We start from the raw sequence: 20,326 nt of genomic DNA on the forward strand, positions 1-20,326 counted from the left end.
GCATGGCCGCTTGGCCACCTTACCTGAAGGCCCACCTTGTGTCCCTGAGCTGGAGAACTCCACGATGTGGGAGCAGCACAGGCCTCCGTTGGTTTTACAGCCCTCCGGGGCAATCAAGTGAGATTAGAGGAGGTCTCCAAGAAGCCAATGATCCCTACTGCCCAAAAAGAGACATTAGGGAGTTATTAGAAATAAAAGTAGGATTATGGTAATTTCTGATTACAACTATGTATTAGCAGAAGGCTTTTGTTTATGGCAGAACACACATTAAATAAATAGGGGAATTATTTCAAATAATGAGCCTTTAGGCTGAAAATATTCCAGGCCACACACAGCTTGACTTAGTTGCCTTTTTCAAGTAGTTCTTCATTGTCTTTTCTACAATTTTCATGTTTATATTTTGATATTTCAATTTCTGTTAAATAAATATACATTTTGTTGTACTTTAAAGTGTATTTATTTTTCTCTACTGAGTATCTTGTAGGGCATGATGCTTCTAGCAGCAGCCTATTTATTTACAAGCAGGAACAGATTTGGTGCGAATCATGACAAAATTAAGCACATGGCCCAGGATACCTGAACAATCTGCATACATCGGTGTAAAGAAAACTACATACAAGGACAGTGTTGGGTTTAAAATGTCTTAAAGACCTAGCTGTAGCTACTTATTTAGCCCCCTCCTATGGTCATTTAGGGTATAGCAAACTGCTTCTGCTTTAGAAGTCTACGGGGAGAAATTGTCCCCTTGACTCATAGTTAACAGATCACAACGGTTACAGCACATATTTTATTAATATTCGGTCTTCACAAATGTTTTGAGGTTATATGTGGAATCTAAGAAAAAACAAAATCTAGTAAAAAAGAAAATGTTTATAATAATTAGTAATAAAAATTGTCACATTGTGTTAACTACATCACAAGTACTGTATTTACCAAAGTACTGAACATAATAGCCAATCCTTGGGTTTGATACGTTAATATAAACTTTCTGTGGAATCACTGAAACCATCACTAATCCACTAAACTTGGAGAACAAGTCAAATACTGTATGATTCGTCTTGCATAACTCCCATCACACTCTCACTCATGCTTTCTCTCAGTCTCACGTCTCCTTACCTTTCTCACATTCCTTTCTCCTTTCCTGCAGTTCTACTTCTCCTTCCTCTTTTTTTTTTTTATTTATTTATTTATTTATTTTTTGAGTGCCAGGATATGACATCATGTCCCAGGTCCTCAGCATCAGAAGCCAGCATGCATCGAAAGGGAGCAAGATACGGAGGTCTGCATGAACAGACCTCCCGATCCCTTGATTTTAGAATGGATAGAGGGAGATCTATGATCATGCCAACCAGACTTCCTCCTCCAGAGGTGGAAAGTATAGTCCAGACTGGCTCACACCCAGGGCCGGCCTGATGAGTGGCACCCAGGATAGACCGCCCCCTAGGTACGCCACTGATAATATCAAGACTTTTAAGAGATTCACTGTTAGGAGATATTTCTAATATCTTAAACTTCAAATGACTGCTTTTAACCATTGTAGCATTAACAAGGATATACAAACACCACGAATAATGTGTCCACATGTGTTTCACGAAGAAATTTCTCACACATCACAGCACGCCAACTTTAAAAGCAGTTGAGTGACATGACCCAAACAACTTTGATGTACTGTTTGTCCTGAGAGGACAGCCTATGAAGTGCAAGTTCCTAACAAAGCAAACAATGCTGCGTTTAGTTTAATTGTTAATATGTATCAGACAAAGCATGCATGTCTTAGCGTTTGTAAAAAAAACTAAAAAAATTAAAGGCTGCCCATTCACAGTAAACACACATATGGCACATTCAGATAATACATAAGAAATACCTTTTATAAATATTAACATTAAATATATATGTTATTTAGAAACCTAGTAGGTTGTTGTGCTTGGAGTTTTAACATATACCATACAATGAGAAATTGATTTTAAACACACATTATATTTTGCTAATTTTCCTATGTTTATATTTCTTCTATGCCATGATCTGCCCAGTTTTTACAAGAACATCTTAGATTGTTAGTGGATTTTAGAATGAGATATAAAATTATTAATTTATCTCTGCAAGTTGAAAAAAATGTTCTCTTTGGAATTCACCTAGGCCTAAGTCAACATTATTACTGATAAAACAGTTTTATCAAATTGAACAAATGAAGATTAATTAGACATTATCCAAGCTGAAGTTTCCAACCTTGTGACACAGAGACTTCTGATGGATAAGGGGGCTATGAATTATAAATTAAGATACATGAGCCTTCACATCAAATGCGAATTTACCTTTTCTTCAAGTACACTTTGCAGCATATGACCCAACTCATCCAAGCTCAAATTTCCAACCGCGTTAACAAAGACTTCCGATGGATAAGGAGGCTATGGGTATTAAGCAAAGACACGGCCATTGGAACTAACAAGGGTGGGTTGGGTGAGGTACAGTTGTTTTTTGGTTTCTTTTACTATGTTTTGTCTGCAGATCCCTTCATCAGTATAAGTATTGTGTCATTTAATATGCAACAAAGTCCACATCTTTTGTAACCCAGAAAGATATCATGGATATTTAATTGCGCTGTCCTGTGGGGGGCCCCCAGCACCATCACTACCACAAGGCTGGTGTCGCTGACCTCCTTCCTAAGGCTCATTTTACATGGATATCACCATCACATTACCTCCCCACCTACATCTACTGGTGTAGAACCCCTAAAGTTGGCATATGCCTCTTATATTTATCCGACACATTCAGTTGGCTTCTACTACTTATGTCCGAACTCGGAGCCCTAGGTGAGGCATTTTCATTTGAGCACTGTACGTGGATGGCTCCACAAACACGGTGATGACTTGAACTGTCTCTTGATTTACTATTAATACATTTTGACGAGTTGTGGAGGCAGGAAGCGTGTGGAGCAGAGTTACGCAGCATGTTTGTTATATCTATGCCAGACTCTTTGGACATAAAAACCATAATAATTAGTTATAATCCTTATTGGGATGTATGGACCGCCGTTAAAGATATTGATTTGCACCTTTTTTTCTCATTAGCTTAGGGAACATATTTATTTTCTTTATGGTATTATGTGTTATCATGCTGATTATGTTCCATTTATTTTGGTGATGATAATCATGTAAATGTTCATTTTATATTAAAAAAATGATATAAAATTTAACTGAAATGCATCTAATATCACCAAAAAAGTTCAATCCAGCTTTATTTTCAATTATTATTATTATTTATTTATAAAGCACCAGAAGATTATGTAGCTCTAGTGAAGCTACTTCATTAATTCGACAGTTATTTGTTTTTTTTCACCTCTTTCAAGTTTTCCAGCAGTAATAGCTAACAGTGAATTTTAATGACCGCCAACAAAATAATGTAATAAATAAACATATTTCACAAATACACATACCGCCGGGTGTCAGACTCCATGCCTCAATGATTGTTTGATAGCCAAACTCGTGCATTGTCAGTTCAATAAGATGGTTTAGAATGATAAAATAAAACTATACAGAATTCTCGATCTAGAGCAATATTCACAGGTAAGTGCTGCTATACCATCTACAATCACTAGGTGGCAGCTTAACACTATAGTACAACTACACAACCCTATTGAAGGTGGATTTCAGGTAGGAAGGAAAGGAGACATCTTCATTCCCTGCTATGGGCTGTTGGAAGGCATGTGTTTTACTTCAATATTTATAAAGGAAACTACTTTAATATTAAAAATATGCAATTGTTTAGGGCAGAGGTGTCACTGGGGCTGGTGTCACCCGGTGCATTTATTTATGGTGTCACCCCATGGATCTCCTCCGGTACAAACCATACAGAATCCTTAGTAATTACTCTGCAAGCCACATCTGTGTCAAAATCTGGCTGATAACACACAGTCTGCCAGGTCAAGTTTACATCTACAGAATATCAACATCATCAGCTGACGACTACAGTGCTTATGCAAGGCTGATACAAGACATTTTATCACCATAGGCAAAAAATTATTTGTTGCCCCCACACACACTTACATGCGCAGAAACACACACACTAACATGCGCAGAAACACACACACTAACATGCGCAGAAACACACACACTAACATGCGCAGAAACACACACACACACTAACATGCGCAGACACACACATACACTAACATGCACAGACACACACACTAACATGCCCAGACACACACACTAACATGCCTAGACACACACTAACATGCCCAGACACACACACACACACACTAACATGCCCAGACACACACACTAACATGCCCAGACACACACACACACACACACACACTAACATGCCCAGACACACACACACACTAACATGCCCAGACACACACACACACTAACATGCCCAGACACACACACACACTAACATGCGCAGACACACACACTAACATGCGCAGACACACACACTAACATGCGCAGACACATACACACACACACACTAACATGCGCAGACACACACACACTAACATGCACAGACACACACACTAACATGCCCAGACACACACACACTAACATGCGCAGACACACACTAACATGCCCAGACGCACACACACTAACATGCCCAGACACACACTAACATGCCCAGACGCACACCACTAACATGCCCAGACACACACTAACATGCACAGACACACACACACACTAACATGCCCAGACACACACACACACACTAACATGCCCAGACACACACACACACACACTAACATGCCCAGACACACACACACTAACATGCCCAGACACACACACACTAACATGCGCAGACACACACACTAACATGCGCAGACACACACACACTAACATGCGCAGACACACACACACTAACATGCGCAGACACACACACACTAACATGCGCAGACACAAAGACAATACCTACCCAGACACAGGCTGTTACGATCTCTACTTACCCAGGCAGCGGGTTGTTGTGCACCCCCTGCTCGACGACTGCCCTAGTTGTGCGGACCGCACTTACACTTCTAGGGCACTTGGCAATAATGGCGATTACCCCTCAAAATAAAAAAATACAACATGCAAAATATAGCAAGAGCTTGCTGTCAATTAGCTGTCCCTTGACGTTGTGGTAATATTCATAACTATACGTAAGGTGTTAGCCATGAGTCCTATGGCATTAATGACAGCAGCGGCAGGGGGCACACACAGCTTGTTATCTTATACCAAAGATTCATGGCTATCCCAAGGGATAGATTGAAAATAAGGGATTTATTTACTAAAGGAGAGCTGTGGTTTTAACTCTCTCACTCCACTGTTCATAATGAGGAGCCAACAGCAGCAGGTTCCTCCAGCCAAGCTGTCCCTGCAGCAGAAGCTCCCTGGGGTTGGCCCTTCATAAGTCAATGAGCTGAAACTCATTATGTGTCTGCACCCCTCAGACTAGTAGAGCGGAACCCCAATCAGTTTCGGGAATTGCTGAAGAGCGCAGCCCCCGCCTAACCCAGCAGATTCCTCTCCATGACTCGGATATACTCGGGCGCTGCTAGCGAGGCGCCTGAATGCACGGCTGTATTTGTAACCATTTGTGACCATCACATGTCGCCCATGCACGGCCTCCTTACTTACATCCTGTCTCGTCACAGCTCCGTAATGCGCATGCGCGCACCCTTGGCAACCGCAGGCGTTCAAGTCGACGCAGTGTTTTCAAATTCCATGGCAACTGTTCAGCCAATGACCATAGAGAAAATAGCGTTAAGATCATAGCCTCATTTTCGGGGACATTTTTTTGGAGACCAAACGCAGCTTACAGTGTTTTGAACTTTACTGGTTGCATAACCGTCATAAAGTGTTTCATAGCGATACGTTTTTTGGTTTGATGTAAGTACTCTGATTCAAACTAAAACACCGCAAAATATATGATATTTATGTTCCATCAGGATAAAAAAACGTTTATTTGATGCACTAAGTGTATCAATTGTATAAAATCAAGTAAAATACCGCAGCTATCTCTAAAATTATGCCCCTGATTTAATTTAAAGAGCAACATAGGATCAGATAAATCTGCATACCCAGACACACAAACACACATACCGAGACAAACATACATATTTACACACTTGAGCCTTCCAGGGGTCCCAAGGATTTTGTGTTACGTTTGGGGGTAGCATATTAATTTTTTGAATGAAGTGTATGTTTTGGGGTTCTTTTTTAGTTTTTGTTTGCATGACATCTACTTTTTTTGGAATACAGACATATACAAATGCATCTTTTCATCCAGGCAAAAATCTTGTTGTCTTTTCCCCTTTGTCTGGACCCAGGGCCGTTCAGAGCCTTCCCTCCCAAACGTTTGTACAGTATAAATTTCTATTTAGCTCCTCCAGTAGACAATTGTAACCTTTTTCTCATAATTAAGGCGACATATTCCTTTGCAATATTATAAAAGAATAACACACACAAAAATAATTAGGATACTACTAAAAGTTTATTTTTAAATCAAATACAATATGTGGACAGAAGCAAAAAGTACACATTTACCTCAAAGGAGGTCAGATATAGGGCTACCTCTGGACTCACAGAGAGTCTTTCTTCAGCTCGCAGGAGAGAAAAAACCTCATTGGAGGAAATCTCTGGGGGACCATGGCTGAAAGAACTGCCCTTCCCTCTGGGCATTAAGAGGTTAATATAAATCCTGACTGTGCTTTTCTACACTGCATCTTTTACTGTAGACAATTCAATATTTCTACATTTACTATGTGCTTCTTAGCCCTGTAAAACAAAAAGTTAGCATGAAATAAGAAAGGAACAACGCCTTGTTGTAGATTTTATTCCAGCAGCAATCTTCAGATATCTCAACTGGAACCCTGACAAATTGCCAGGTAGCCAGCGAACTTGATATCTCTAGGTTCTCTTGTCGAAAGTCTCCAGATATCTCAACTGGAACCCTGACAAACTGACAGCTAGTCAGCGAACCTGATATCTCCAGGTTCGTGACGTAACTATTAATATATCGGAATGGAACCCTATATATAGGCAGCTTCTATTGTGACATCACAATGTCATTAACAGTGTCTATGACATCATTTCCTGTTCTTACTCTGTAAAAAAGTAAAACCCTTGCAAATTACTTGGCCACTGCATAAACCCATGCACACTAACTAGGACACTAGCCCTAGGCTTTGTGGCATCTGCTCATACTATCTAAAAGGCTGTTTAGCTGTGAAAACATTCATTCATCAAAGACAGTGTTCAGGGGTCCACAGTTTACAACATACATAGGCATTTTATTTGGTCTTACTAAAAGAAAAAAATATATAGTAATACTTTTAATTTAACACTAAAATGAAGGCGCACCAAACACAAAAAAAGAAATGTAAAGTGTATATTTACTCATCGTCTTATAATAGAGCAAATACAGTATACCTTATTTTATTCCCATTACTACTCATCTATGAAAAGAAAAGGAAAAGAAGAATTAATCTAATGGCTAGAAACATAGAAAAATATCAACTATGACAACAAGGACTATAATGAAACCCAAATAAAAATTAATTTTAAAAAAAATATTTCTCATTTTTGTATTTTTTTACCCATTAATGGGACTCAAAAATTAAATCGGTGGATTTTATTTCCAATTTCTGAAATATTATGAGTAAAGCTTTATCTTTTTTTGTAGTTTACTAAAAGCAAAACGAATAAGTGGTTTAAGAAGTCACCTTTCTCTGTCTCCTAGTAATAAGTATATTAAAGGCACATTACCAAAGGCAATAGTTACAGAAAACAAAACATTTTTTGATTATCTTCACAAAAAACTTTCCACATACAGGATATGAAAAGCAACATTTCATTAAATTCTCCATAGACTTCACTGACTTTCACAATCCTGTTCATCACAACTGGGCTTTTCTCTTTCAGATCAGGGTCTAGTGTTTGGTGAATTAGAGGAGTGAAACATGACAATCATACTAATGTTGCAATATTCAAAGTCTGTTGATTTATAAAAACGAGGATTTTGGTCACTCTAGGGAAAACCTTATTTGCCCGACCCTTTGACTCTACCCCTTGTATACCGCCCATCATACACATGACCCGCCCCCTGTATTAAAGGAGCCTACATGGCAGGCATACATCACAATTCTCATACACCAAAGGCCAGCCCTGCCACTCACATTGCACCCAGATTGCACACTATGTTTCTTACTCAGTAGCATACCTAGCGGGGGGCGGTCAGCCCTGGGTGCCGCTCATCCGGGAGGTGCCACCACGCCGGCACCCCTCGAGAGAGACGGACAGTAATGTCCGCCGCTAGAAGAGCAGGCTCGGTTGGGGAGATCAAGGGTCTTCCTCTAACCAGCTTAAAGCCAATCAAGGGAGCGGGGGTCTGTTAATGCAGACCTCCGATCCTACTCCCTTGCAATGGGCATGGCAACTGCTCCTGTGCGTCGGGAGTTGCTGTCATAGGGGTTATGCTACATTATTGTCAATGTCTGGCTAAATTTATGGTGATAGGTGTTATGCTGTACCGCCGTCAATGTTTGCATCAGTATATAATCATAACAGTTATGCTGTACCACCGTCAATATCTGCCTCAGTATATAATGATAACAGTTGTGCTGTACCACCGTCAATGTCTGCGCCAGTATATACCTAGACCAACATACCTAGACAAAAGACACATGTCCTCACACTAAAATACTCACATACACTAACATAACCACACACATAAAGATACACCAACATACCAGACAGACACATGTTCACTGACATGCCCCCACACACTTGCTAATATACCCAAAGACACATGTTCACACACTAACATGCCCACACACACTCACTTATGTTAGCCTACAATGTTGCAGATGCTGTAAACTATATTATATTCTATTAAATGTCATTCTTCAAATTCATTTTAAAGGTTTAGAAAAAATCTCGCAATGAAATGAATTGGAATATCTCCACATTTATTCATAATAACCTATATCTCCATACCAGTGATTTCTGAAGATGGATTTGCAGGTCAATTCTCTCATAAGCATCTACAGCAAGTTCCATCGGATGTCTCGCCTCTAGTTACAATCGTGGACTTATCCCAAAATAACATATGCTGTTTTAAAACCAGCGATTTCAGGTTATTCACAGAGTTAAAGGTCTTAAATATTTCCTGTAACCTGATTGAAGAATTAAATGCTGAAGTGTTCCAGTACAATATGAATCTAGAACACCTTGATTTATCGCACAATAACATGAGCAGTATAAGATGCAGTTCTTTGCATTTTCTAAACAACCTGAAAAATATAAATCTGTCATAAAATATGTTCAAAACTATGCATATCTGCAAGGAGTTTGCGGCATTACCAAAACTGGAATATATTGGAATGAGCGCTGCCAAAATACAGGAATATGACTTGCTTAATATTGAACACAAAAACCTGCAATATGTATTTTTAGGTCTTGATCACCTACAGCAATATGAGGCTGGAAGCCTACCGTTGCTTAATACGGCTAAGCTACATATCGATCTACCTAAATATTTATTTCCTACTCTGCTACACGATGCCTGTAACACTTCATCAACACTTGAAATTTCCCGGATTATATGTGAAGTTCTTTGTGATTGTCCCATGGTACCTTTGTCCAGTATTAACAAACATTCAGTTGTGACAACACTAATACTGAGCAACATCGCAATGCCTTGGAATATGATAACCAATATTTGGAAAGCTGTGTGGCGATCCTCTGTGAAGCACTTGTTCATCTATAATTTCACGCTTGTATGTGAATTTACCTATGTAGAAATTGACTTTTCTAATGGCTCACTGAAGTCTTTTACAATAGATCATTTTACTCCTAAAGTGTTTTTCTCCACATCCTTCAAATACATATTCTGAAATACTTGTCGAAAATTTTATCCTTTCAAATGCAGATATTATACACTTTTTTTGTCCGCCTCGACCTAGTATTTTCTGATTTTTAAACTTTGCCAACAACAGGATCACGCATGAGATTTTTCAAAAATGTGAAAATCTAACTGCTCTGGAACTTCTCAATCTGCAAAGTAACACCTTGGAAAAATTATCTAAAGTCAGTTTTATGACTTCTACCATGAAATCACTCAAGCACCTAGATGTAAGCAAAAATATATTGTTCTACAAGCAAAATGAGTTTTGCAATTGGACAGAATCTCTTGTTTTTCTAAATGTATCTGAAAATAAGCTAACGTCTTTGGTGTTTGATTGTTTACCCATTAACGTTCAGGTTTTAGAGCTTTCCTTAAACCAAATCACAAGTGTCCCCAAAGAAATAAAGAATTATACATCTTTAAAAGAACGCAATTTGGCCTTAAACCTCCTATTAGATATCCCTGATTGCCGTTTTATTAGTAGCAGTCTAACAATCCTTAAGGTTGATGAGAATTCTATACACACTCCCTCAGTTGTATTCCTGCAGCGTTGTGGTTATGTTAAGGCTATAAGTGCTGGACACAATCCGTTTCAGTGTAATTGTGAAATAAGGGAGTTTGTTGACACTGAAAGGAAGACACCAGGAAAATTGGTTGGGTGGCCAAAGTTCTACAAATGTGCGTATCCAGATGACGTCAAAGGGATTCTTATTTAAGGACTTTTATCTTCCTGAAATATCTTGTAATATATACATATTGTTAGCTACAGTGTTGAGTACTGCAGTCGCTCTGCTTGCCTGTCTTGTTTTCTCTTGCGTATATTTTGATTTGCCTTGGTATATCCGTATGTTGCTTCAGTGGGCTCAAACAAAACAGAGAGTAAGGAACATCGACCTTGAAGAAGTTCAGAAGAGCAAACGTTTTCATGCTTTCATATCATACAGCCAAGAAGATTCAGTTTGGGTACAAAATGCTTTGATACCAAACCTTGAAAATAGCGATGGCTCCATAAAGCTTTGCCACCACGAAAGGCATTTTGTCCCAGGCAAAACAATAATTGAAAATATAATCCACTGTATAGAACAAAGTTTTAAATCAATCTTTGTTTTATCTACTAATTGTATTCAAAGTGAGTGGTGCCACCATGAACTGTATTTTGCCCAGCATGCATTATTTGGGAAAAACTTCAATAATGTAATCCTAATCCTATTAGAGCCCATACCACAGTATTTGATTCCCAACAAATATAGGAAGTTAAAAACAATCATGAAACACAGGACTTATATGGAGTGGCCAAAGGAAAAAAAGTAAACATGGGCTGTTTTGGGCTAACCTCTGGGAAGCAATTAATATCAATCTTTATGCAAATGAAGAGGAAATCAGTCTTTTTAACTTGGAATGTTAGATATCTGAAACACAAAATTGATGGTGAAAAACTAGGCTCAGCAAGTCGCAGCCAAACTGCCAGTCTGAAGATATAAAAAAGCTGTTGGATAAAACAAGCTGTTGGATAGGAGGGGAGTCTCTTTTGAGTCAGAAAATCCAATGAATAACACCAGTGAAAACAGTCTCCGGCTGGAGGATTTTCTTGGCGCTTTGGTCCAGTGTCCCCCCAAAACTTTTTTATCTTCTCTTCCCTGTCCATTATTTATTTTTCTTCGCCTTCACTTGATCACCTTTTCTTTAACTGGTTCTGGTCTCTCGTGGAACACCTTTGGTGTAAGTGCTCTAGCCATCTTGTGGGGAGGTTCTCTTCTCTTGGTGGTTTTACAGGAAAAGATGGGCTAGGGTACAAATTATATTCTGGGCCTTGGGGACTCCTGGGGCTTCCGTTTAATTTATGATCAGTGTTGTTTGGTGATCAGTGGACATACCTCCAACCAACCTGTACCTTTCTTATCATTTTCTTAATAAACTAGTAAACTTTTATTTTTTAAGTTGCCTGTAATTTAAGTAAAAATTATAAATACCTGGGTTTTCTTTTGTCTTTAAATCTCAATCAGAGTGTTGTGGTAAATGAGTATATTCTCGGGGTTACACAATCACCATTCTCTCATTTGGTACAGAGGAACAGCAATGATGACATTGCCAGTAGGGTTCCCCCGTACAGCAAACAAAGCAGTCCCCTGCAGGGTTCCCTTGTACAGCAACCATGGGAATGGTGAGGGATCTGACTGCTGTTTGCAGCCACATGACAGTTCTGTAATTTGGGCCGGCAGTTTCTATTACCGTGTGTCATGTGATACTGCACTGTAGGTTATTCAGATATTTATTACTTAGTGAAATGTTAAAAAATTATCAGTCCTTGGTGTTAAATGCTGCCGGGACTTTCAGTTCTGCAGTTGCCCGGGAATCTTTACTTTTCTCTCTGTCGCAAGACACTCTGACGTCTGGATGTCATCCTGATGTTGAGTCATACAGCTGCCCTTCATTGGTTGATGCCACAGGACTCCACTGCCAGCGACCAATAGAGTCGCTGTTACAGACCTTTAAAAATCTGGTGCCAAAGCCGTTGACGTCCATGAGGTGTACCTTGCCCTTTGCTTGCCAGGGGGAGAAAAATGCCGATTCCTCCCAGGCCAAGTTGCTCAAAGCGATTGGTCCTTATTGGTTGATGCCAGACGAGCCCCCTGTCAGCGACCAATAGAGTCGCTCTTACGGAAATTTTAATTCTGGCGCCAAAGCTGCTGCTGTTACAGTGTTAACCCTATATTAACCCCTGCTAGAAAACCAGCAGAAAACGTACAGGGAACAGGCAAATAGTAGAATCCAGACATTATTTTACCCCGAAGACGAACACAAAGACTTCACCGGTGCCCAAGTCGAATATTAACAATGTGTCTTCTGTTTTATATCAAGTTTTTGAAAGTGTACACATACGGTTTGAAGGACTTGGAGGTCAACATTGGTGAAGAAGCTGTATGATGTGGTAGAATGAAGCAGATGCCTATAAAAATAGGGCTGAAACGAAATCCCTATACTATGTGTAGTGAAAGCAATAATGATAATAAACACTGCAAATGAGAAGACATGAAGGAGGCAAGTGTGGTAACAGTCAAACATGGTTTCACTTCTGAATTTATTTTTAATCACAATGTATTAAAAGGAAATAATATATGTAGAACAAAAAAATGCAGAAGTTGCACACCCTGCTCCCCTTACGAGCAGAAGACTAATGAAGCAAATCCAGCGTTCAGACTCAAAACACAATAAATAAAATCCAGTATTGTAAAACCTCTCTAAACTGGTTTTTCATCCATCCTTGTCATTGGGTCAATTGCTGCATATCATATTTGAGTTTCATTGAACTTTATTTTTCACCCTTAAAATCATTAAGCAAACCTTACTTATATGAAAAGTAAGGTTTGCACAAGCGTTATTTGAGTAAGAACGTTAATGCTGACAACTTCCTGCGGCTTGCTGCCCCTCTCTGACAGTATGAGCGCAGGCAGTGTCCATATCTACTGTAGATCGTTGCTTCCGACAGTCAGGATCCGACAGTCAGGATCCGACAGCGCATTATACGCGCTGCCTCTGCCCCAAAGAATTTCAGCATGCATAAAATGGTTCTTATCTGTCATAAAAAACTCAAATTCTATATTTCTGGGTACGCTTTTTAGAATTATAAGTAAGGTGGTTTCTATCTTTTAGTCCAAAAAATGTACACAACAAAAAAAGTAAATTAACAGTTATTTACATCAAAGTTGTTACAGCAGTGGCAAAGAGATTTAAATGCCCTTTATTTCGGGAGAGGCAATCCACCTAAGCGGTTACATTTGATAGAGAACTCGGTGTCTCTGGGTTGGACACATTAATGTTAATAGATGCTCTTAAATTTGCCCAAAACAGGCCATGTTTCCTTGTCTCTTTGGGCCATTCGAGATATGTTCTCTGTGCCATGAGAGTTTTCAGTTTATAGTACTTCGAAGGGATAAGGTACTGAGGGATTGGCTCGAGTAGAATAAGAATTAAGTTATCGGTATTTTCAGTATACAGTTTATGATGAGCAAAATATAGCTCATAATGGCACCATTCGCTCTGGACAAAATTTGGGGATAAAACGAATATGGATTTATAGCTTTTATCAATGCAGTCGATAATGTTTTCAACAATACTTTTCCCAGGGACAAAATTGCGTTCATGTTGGCAGATTTGTAATGATGAGTTATTTTTCTCTAGGTTTGGCAATAAAGTATGTTTCACCCAAGACGAGTCGTGTTCGCTATATGATACGAAGGCATGATACACCAAGTCCCTCTGTAGTTCCTGATAATTCTTGTTCTTTCTCTGCACCCTGTGCTTTGTGCGTGTCCACTTCCATAACATTTTTAAATACCAAGGCCCATCAAAATACTTACAAAGGCCAAAAATAAGGATGGATAAGAAAACGATTGGCAAAACAATCACAGCTATGAGTAAGTAAACGATGCAGTATATTTCAGGTATATAAAGATCTTTTAGCGTAGTCCCTTTTGTGTCTTCTGGATGCTCACATATATAGTCGTCTGGCCATCCAATTATTTTTCCTGGTGATTTTTCTTGAAAAGTAATGAAGTTTTTTATTTCACAATCGCACTGAAAAGGATTGCCTCCGGCTCTTAGTTCATGCACACTATGGCACTCTTCAATCAATTCTTGTGATGGGGAGAAAATTTGATTATATTCCACATTAAGTCCCACAAGACCTTTAAAGAAACTGCAGTCAGGTAGATCAGAAAGTCGATTAGAAGCAAGATTAAGCTCTTTTAAGTTCTCAAACTGAGATATTCCCAAAGGAACATGTGTCACTTCATTATTCTTCAGTATAAGCGTTTCAAGATGCCTTGGCAAGCACTTAAAGATAGAATTAGTCAAATCACAAGACGCCATATTTAACCTGGTAATACTGTTGGACCAGTGACAATCTTCTCCATCATAGTGAAGCAGGTTATGGCTAATGTCTAGATGTTTAAGGGATGGCATATTTCTGGTCATAGAACTTATTTTAGACACTTTTTCCAGTTTATTTTGTGCCATTTCCAGGCTTTCCAGATTTTTTAAAGTGGCACATTCTTGAAAAACATCATCCGTCAAGGCATTATTTGCAAAGTTAATATGCTTCAGAGGACTGGATTCCAAAGGGCACACCATAAACAGTATGTTAGCATCGGTTATAGTTAAATTTTCGATGTTCATGTCAGCAAAAAGACTGTACAAGTCACTTTGCTTAAACTGAAATTCAGTAGTTGAGGCTTTTTGTATCAAAAGTGCTTTCATTGAGGTGTTAGAATAGTCAAACTGGACTTTATCAATATGTCTGGACAAAGTGAGGTCATAAAAACGTAGGCTTTCAACTGAAGAATGCCAAATGCTCTGCAGAGCATTAACTACAGTATGCCAATCCAATACAAAATGACTCAAGGTTAAATGGGTTACTATAGAATTTTGTGCTATATCTGTCATGTATTTCTTTGGGTCACTTTTTAAATTCCATTCCCTTACATTTGACAATTCTAAGACTTCAGATGTCTTTACAGCATCAAGAAGAACATTATAGGGGTCCGTTGCTGTTGAGGGTAAAATGATATGAAGGTTCTTGGTGTTTAGCACGGCTATACTGCCATTGTCATAATCAGTGAGTCCTTGTAACTCAATTAGCACATACTGCAACTGCAAACGAGCGATAGGCTCAAAGTCAGACCTGAAGACTTGAGTGGCACCAATCCCAAGATATTCTAGTTGCAACAGGTTTCCAAACCCTTTACACATAGACATGGTTTTGAAATAATTTGTTGAAATGTCCAAATGACGAATAGTCTCTGGAAAGATTCCTGCAATGCTCTTCAACTTATTGTTGGATAAATCTATGTATTCCACTTTTTTATTGAACGCAAAAACAGTGCAGTTCAGATCATTGATTGAATTATGGGATACGTTAAGGACTTTTAGTTCGGTCATGTAGCTGAAGTCTGTTTGTTCTACAGCGTGTATAAAATTAAAAGCTAGATCCAGTACGTTTGTCCATGATGACAAGTTCTTTGGTACTGTAGTAAGCCATTGGCCAGAATAGTTGGCAATAATCATGTGGGGGCTAGAATGGCAGGAGCCAATGAGGCTGGCGGCGAGGGTGAGAAGACAGAAGAAAACAGTCATTGTGTCCCCTTTGCCTCTTCTTGCCTGGGTTCCCTTTAGATGTAGAATTCTTTATCAGCAATCAATCTTTCTGCAGTGGGACAAGAATACAGATTTTTCTTATTGCTTGTTCAACTGTATACAATGTCTAAAATAGCACCTAGAAATCAAAACTCTTTCTTAAAAAATAATTAAAGATCTCCACTCTATGCTTTAAATCTTTTAGTTATTTTTATTAGCCCAAGTTTAATGGGGCTATGGGGCAAATGGCATTCTGCTGGCAACAGATGCGGTAGCAGAGTCAGGTTTGGAAACATAAAATATTTGATCATCATGCCCAAGATTTATTATTATTGTAATATTATATATATAGCATCAATAATGTACCCAGTGCATCTTATAATACAGAAACTAGACCGACTGATACTTTAGGTAAAGAGGCCCCTCTTTGCAAGCTTACAATCTAGAGATTGAGGCAAGAATACATCTTCTAGAATCTAGATTATTCAGTATTTTTCTAAAACCAGAATATTTGGTTGCCAGAAATATTGTACCAAGTACCAGATATTGTATGTAACTCTCCACTTGCAATATTTTGAAATCAATGCAGTATATCCCAGAATCCTGAAACTGAAGAGAAATCCAAACAAATGGACGGATCCTGAAACCTCTAGGTTCTCAACCTTCCTAATGCCACGACCGTTTAATACAGTTCCTCATGTTGTGGTGACCCCCAACCAAAAAAATTATGTAATTATATATTGTGAAATATGTGTTTTCCGATGGTCTTAGACGACCCCTTTGAAAGGGTCGTTTGACCCCCAAAGGGGTCGCGACCCACAGGTTGAGAACCGCTGCTCTAGGAGGTCTTCTACGATATGAACAACGATTTGAGAGTAACATTGACTGATCGTTGATTAAACAGCAATGGAATGCACAGAACCCTCCATCCTTTATGGTTTAAATATGATAATGTATATATATATATATATTGTAAAGCACTACAGAATCAGCTTGTGCTATAGAAATAAAAGAATACAGCAGTGCTTACAGGTCTCTGCAGAGATGGGGTTGTTGGGAGAAGAAGGAGCTCTGTGTGGCTGGAGTTTCCTTGTTGATTGAATATTCTGTGGTAAAGCAGGAAATACAGGCTCAGCGAGGTCGGCTGCCAAATGGCCAGTAAAAAAAGAGCTTGTTGTGCGCTCATCGTCTGGAATGTGATTACTTACCTGGCCCCCAGGCTTTATTTATCTGGCAAAAGTAAAGTAGCCACGGGATATTGCTGCAGCGCTTTCAAAATGTGGAGATTCATCGGGCAGGTTATCCCACCATACGTAGACAATGAAGTCTTCAGCATTCTATGTGGAACTGTGCTTATCCTCACATCTACATTGTATGGCAGAACACATGTAAACCAATATTTCCTAGTGCTATTAAATAAAGTTATTTCAGTTCTCTCGCACTTATGAAGGTTTCTCCGATACTCGGACCCATCTGATACCTTAATTCCTGCCGGGAGATGGAGAAAGTCCAAGCGGCCAAACTATCTGAGGGGCTCAATATTAAACACTGCTCTGGTTAAGGTGAAGATCTAGTTACCATGTGTGGTTCGAAGGCATAATATTACAGATCTTCTGTAAAGAAGTTGTATATAAACATATCTCAGTTCTGGTAATCATTCTGCATCCGGAATTGTACATGCAAAGTATAACTCCATGTATGTTAGGTATAATGCATACATACATTCTTTTTCAATGTAACAAGAGGTCCAACAATTTCCCTGATCATGCCTGGATTTACATTCCTGGTAACACTAGATGCAAAAGACCACTGGTGAACCTACGCATGCAATGGACCAAGTATGAGGAGATACTGGCCAAAAATTGGGCAAATTCTGATGTAACTGGTTGAGACAAAGGCACGAGTGAATGCTCTAATAATTTAGCATTTTGAGTGTGAACGATACACAAGGCCTTTTGTGGAGTAGGGGCATCTCCAGATGGCTAGTGGGCATAATTACATATTTCTAATGCAGAGGTATAGAGCTCGGAATGCCATATTTAATTCGATCCATGATGAAGTAGTCTGAGTACACTACACCGAGGTAATTAGAGCTGTAGATTCATGGCAATAGTTGGGAGTTCATCTACTTCTGTAGACATTTCCTTGATTACTGAAAGTCATCGACGTCAGCTTTCTTCTACAAAGTTGTTATCCTGCACTAGAGAGCTTAAATGCTTTCTCCCTCCCAAAGGTTAATAAAGTGGGCAAAGATCCTGGTGGGAGCAGTTGACCCAGAAACCGGTTTATTTATTTGCACGCACCATTTTATAAATGCCAGACAAGTTAATTTCTAACGAGAAAGTGAAAGAACTTCCATGCTGCGTGTTTGCCAGCCCTAAATGCGATGTAGAAAAACATCTGAATTAGAGATAATAAAGATAAGCTAAGGAACGCAGCCGAGAACCTCATGAAGCATTGCAGCAAGAAGCCCTGTATCTTTCAGTAACACCTGTATAGAACGTGCATTATTTTATAGTGTTCTAACGTACAGCTTCCTCTACAGCCCCAAATTAGAGATTAGAAAAAAGAAGCATTACTTTTAGTTTGAAAGAACTGCAAATAACGCAGCTGGGAGATCATTAAATTGCCTTTCGTAAAGATGGGATGATATGAGTAATCTTTATTTTTAACTGTGTCATCATCATCATCATCATCATCATTGTAGACAATGAGCCTGGTGGGATATACGCGTTTTATGCCAGTTTCTCATACTTACAGATGCCCAGATTTGTGATCGTTTTGTTTAGGAGAGAGAGGCAGCTCTGTGCGATGGGGATTTCCTCGCTGTTCTAATGAAACGAGTCTAAAACAGGAAGCACAGGCAGTCTTGTATGAGCTTTCTAATACGCAGCTCAAATTAGTTTCATCCAGTGCTGGCAAGTTAACCCTTGATTACTATACCTGGGAATTCTTGTGCGAATCTCTGGGTTGTACACTAGTATAACGTGTACATGTGTACAATGTAATGGCTTTAATAAGGACTGCTATTAGAACCATTAGATCATGGCCAGCTCAAGCCATTGAGTCCAACAATACATTTTTGCCCCCACCTCCAAAACCACATCCATTATGTGACACTGCCATTAGCACACACACATGGTCACTCACACTAACACACTCACACCAACACAATCAGGCACACAACAAAAAACAGTCACATGCACTAACAAACACACATGCACACTAACCCAAGACAAACACAGTTACCACAGTAACCCAGACACACGCACACACAGTCATACACAATTTATTTACCAATGTGAAGCCTTAGCCTGTCCCTAAGCGGACGTGGGGGGGGGGTGACCAGAAGGTAAAATTCTCAATTGAAAAATATGCATCTCCCAAATGTGGCCTTTTACCCCCAAACAACCTAACCCATGCATGTGGGGTATCACTGTACTCAGGAGATGTTGCTGGGGTGTTGTGTGACAGTGACATACACCAGGAGCTGTAAATCCCTACCTGAATAAAATGTGCGACAAAAAACACAAAATAAATTACTTCCATAAAGTTTGACAAAGGGTGGTGGTAGAATTAGTGCATTAATTGCATTGGCCGGCTTCAAAGATACCTGAAATAGCACATGGGGCAGAATGACCAGATTTGAAAAAAATGGTTTTGAAATAGCAAAACGCTGCTTGTACTTATTGCCCCATAAAGTGCATTGGGTATTTCTAAACTCAGGACAAATAGTATAATCTATTTAGCAGTTTTTTTCATTAGCTTTTGTAGATGAGTAAAAGATTTTTCTAATAAAAATGAGAAAAAGTGTTTTTTTCAGTTTTTCACTGTATTTTATTGTATATATATATATATATATATATATATATAGGTAATTAGATTATATGAACAAAAAATAGCATCTGAAGAAAGCCTTTCTTGCTCTGGCAAAAACAATATATAACTTGTGTGGGTTCACTAAATGGGAGAGGAGAAAATTACATTAAAACAGACACTGTCAAGAAGGATACAAAAAAGAAAACCGCAACCCAGTCCTTAAGGGGTTAAATATGAAGTTTCTTTTTTCTGTTTCGGTTATGTTTTTTATATCATTGCACTGGTCTTCTCCGTCTCCCGACATTTCCTCATTTGCCGACACTATGTGGGATTTATGATACCAGTACAGGTGACTCTGTGTTGTCAAATATGTATGGTCATGTGATGTTTGGATGATATTTTGCATATTGTTCTGTTTCTTGCTCTACCTGTCATATTTACCTACTAACGTTGTACTTGCTGTTCCGTGCTGTGAAGCACGGTGTGCTGTATTTCATCC

General features: G+C 39.0%; 2 protein-coding genes across 2 annotated transcripts; one reads left to right on the plus strand and one right to left on the minus strand.

The window, feature by feature from the left end:
- Positions 1-10,079: 10,079 nt before the first annotated feature.
- LOC128477572 (toll-like receptor 1) lies at positions 10,080-11,281 on the plus strand. The gene is given in 3 exon segments (XM_053458083.1): positions 10,080-10,589; positions 10,591-11,184; positions 11,186-11,281. Coding segments are annotated over 3 exon segments (1,200 nt in total).
- A 2,320-nt stretch (positions 11,282-13,601) lies between these two features.
- LOC128481501 (toll-like receptor 1) lies at positions 13,602-18,832 on the minus strand. Its single transcript, XM_053458369.1, has 2 exons — positions 18,767-18,832; positions 13,602-16,078 (listed from the first exon to the last, which is right to left on the minus strand). Exon 2 carries the CDS (start codon positions 16,006-16,008, stop codon positions 13,639-13,641), a length of 2,370 nt encoding a protein of 789 aa, XP_053314344.1. The 5' UTR covers positions 16,009-16,078; positions 18,767-18,832; the 3' UTR covers positions 13,602-13,638.
- Positions 18,833-20,326: the final 1,494 nt, after the last annotated feature.

This window comes from Spea bombifrons, chromosome 1, assembly GCF_027358695.1.
Source record: "Spea bombifrons isolate aSpeBom1 chromosome 1, aSpeBom1.2.pri, whole genome shotgun sequence".
NCBI classification, from domain to species: Eukaryota; Metazoa; Chordata; class Amphibia; order Anura; family Pelobatidae; genus Spea; species Spea bombifrons.

Excerpts from the sequence above, each read along its gene's own strand:
- LOC128481501 (XM_053458369.1), bottom strand. The coding sequence starts at position 16,008 with ATGACTGTTTTCTTCTGTCTTCTCACCCTCGCCGCCAGCCTCATTGGC.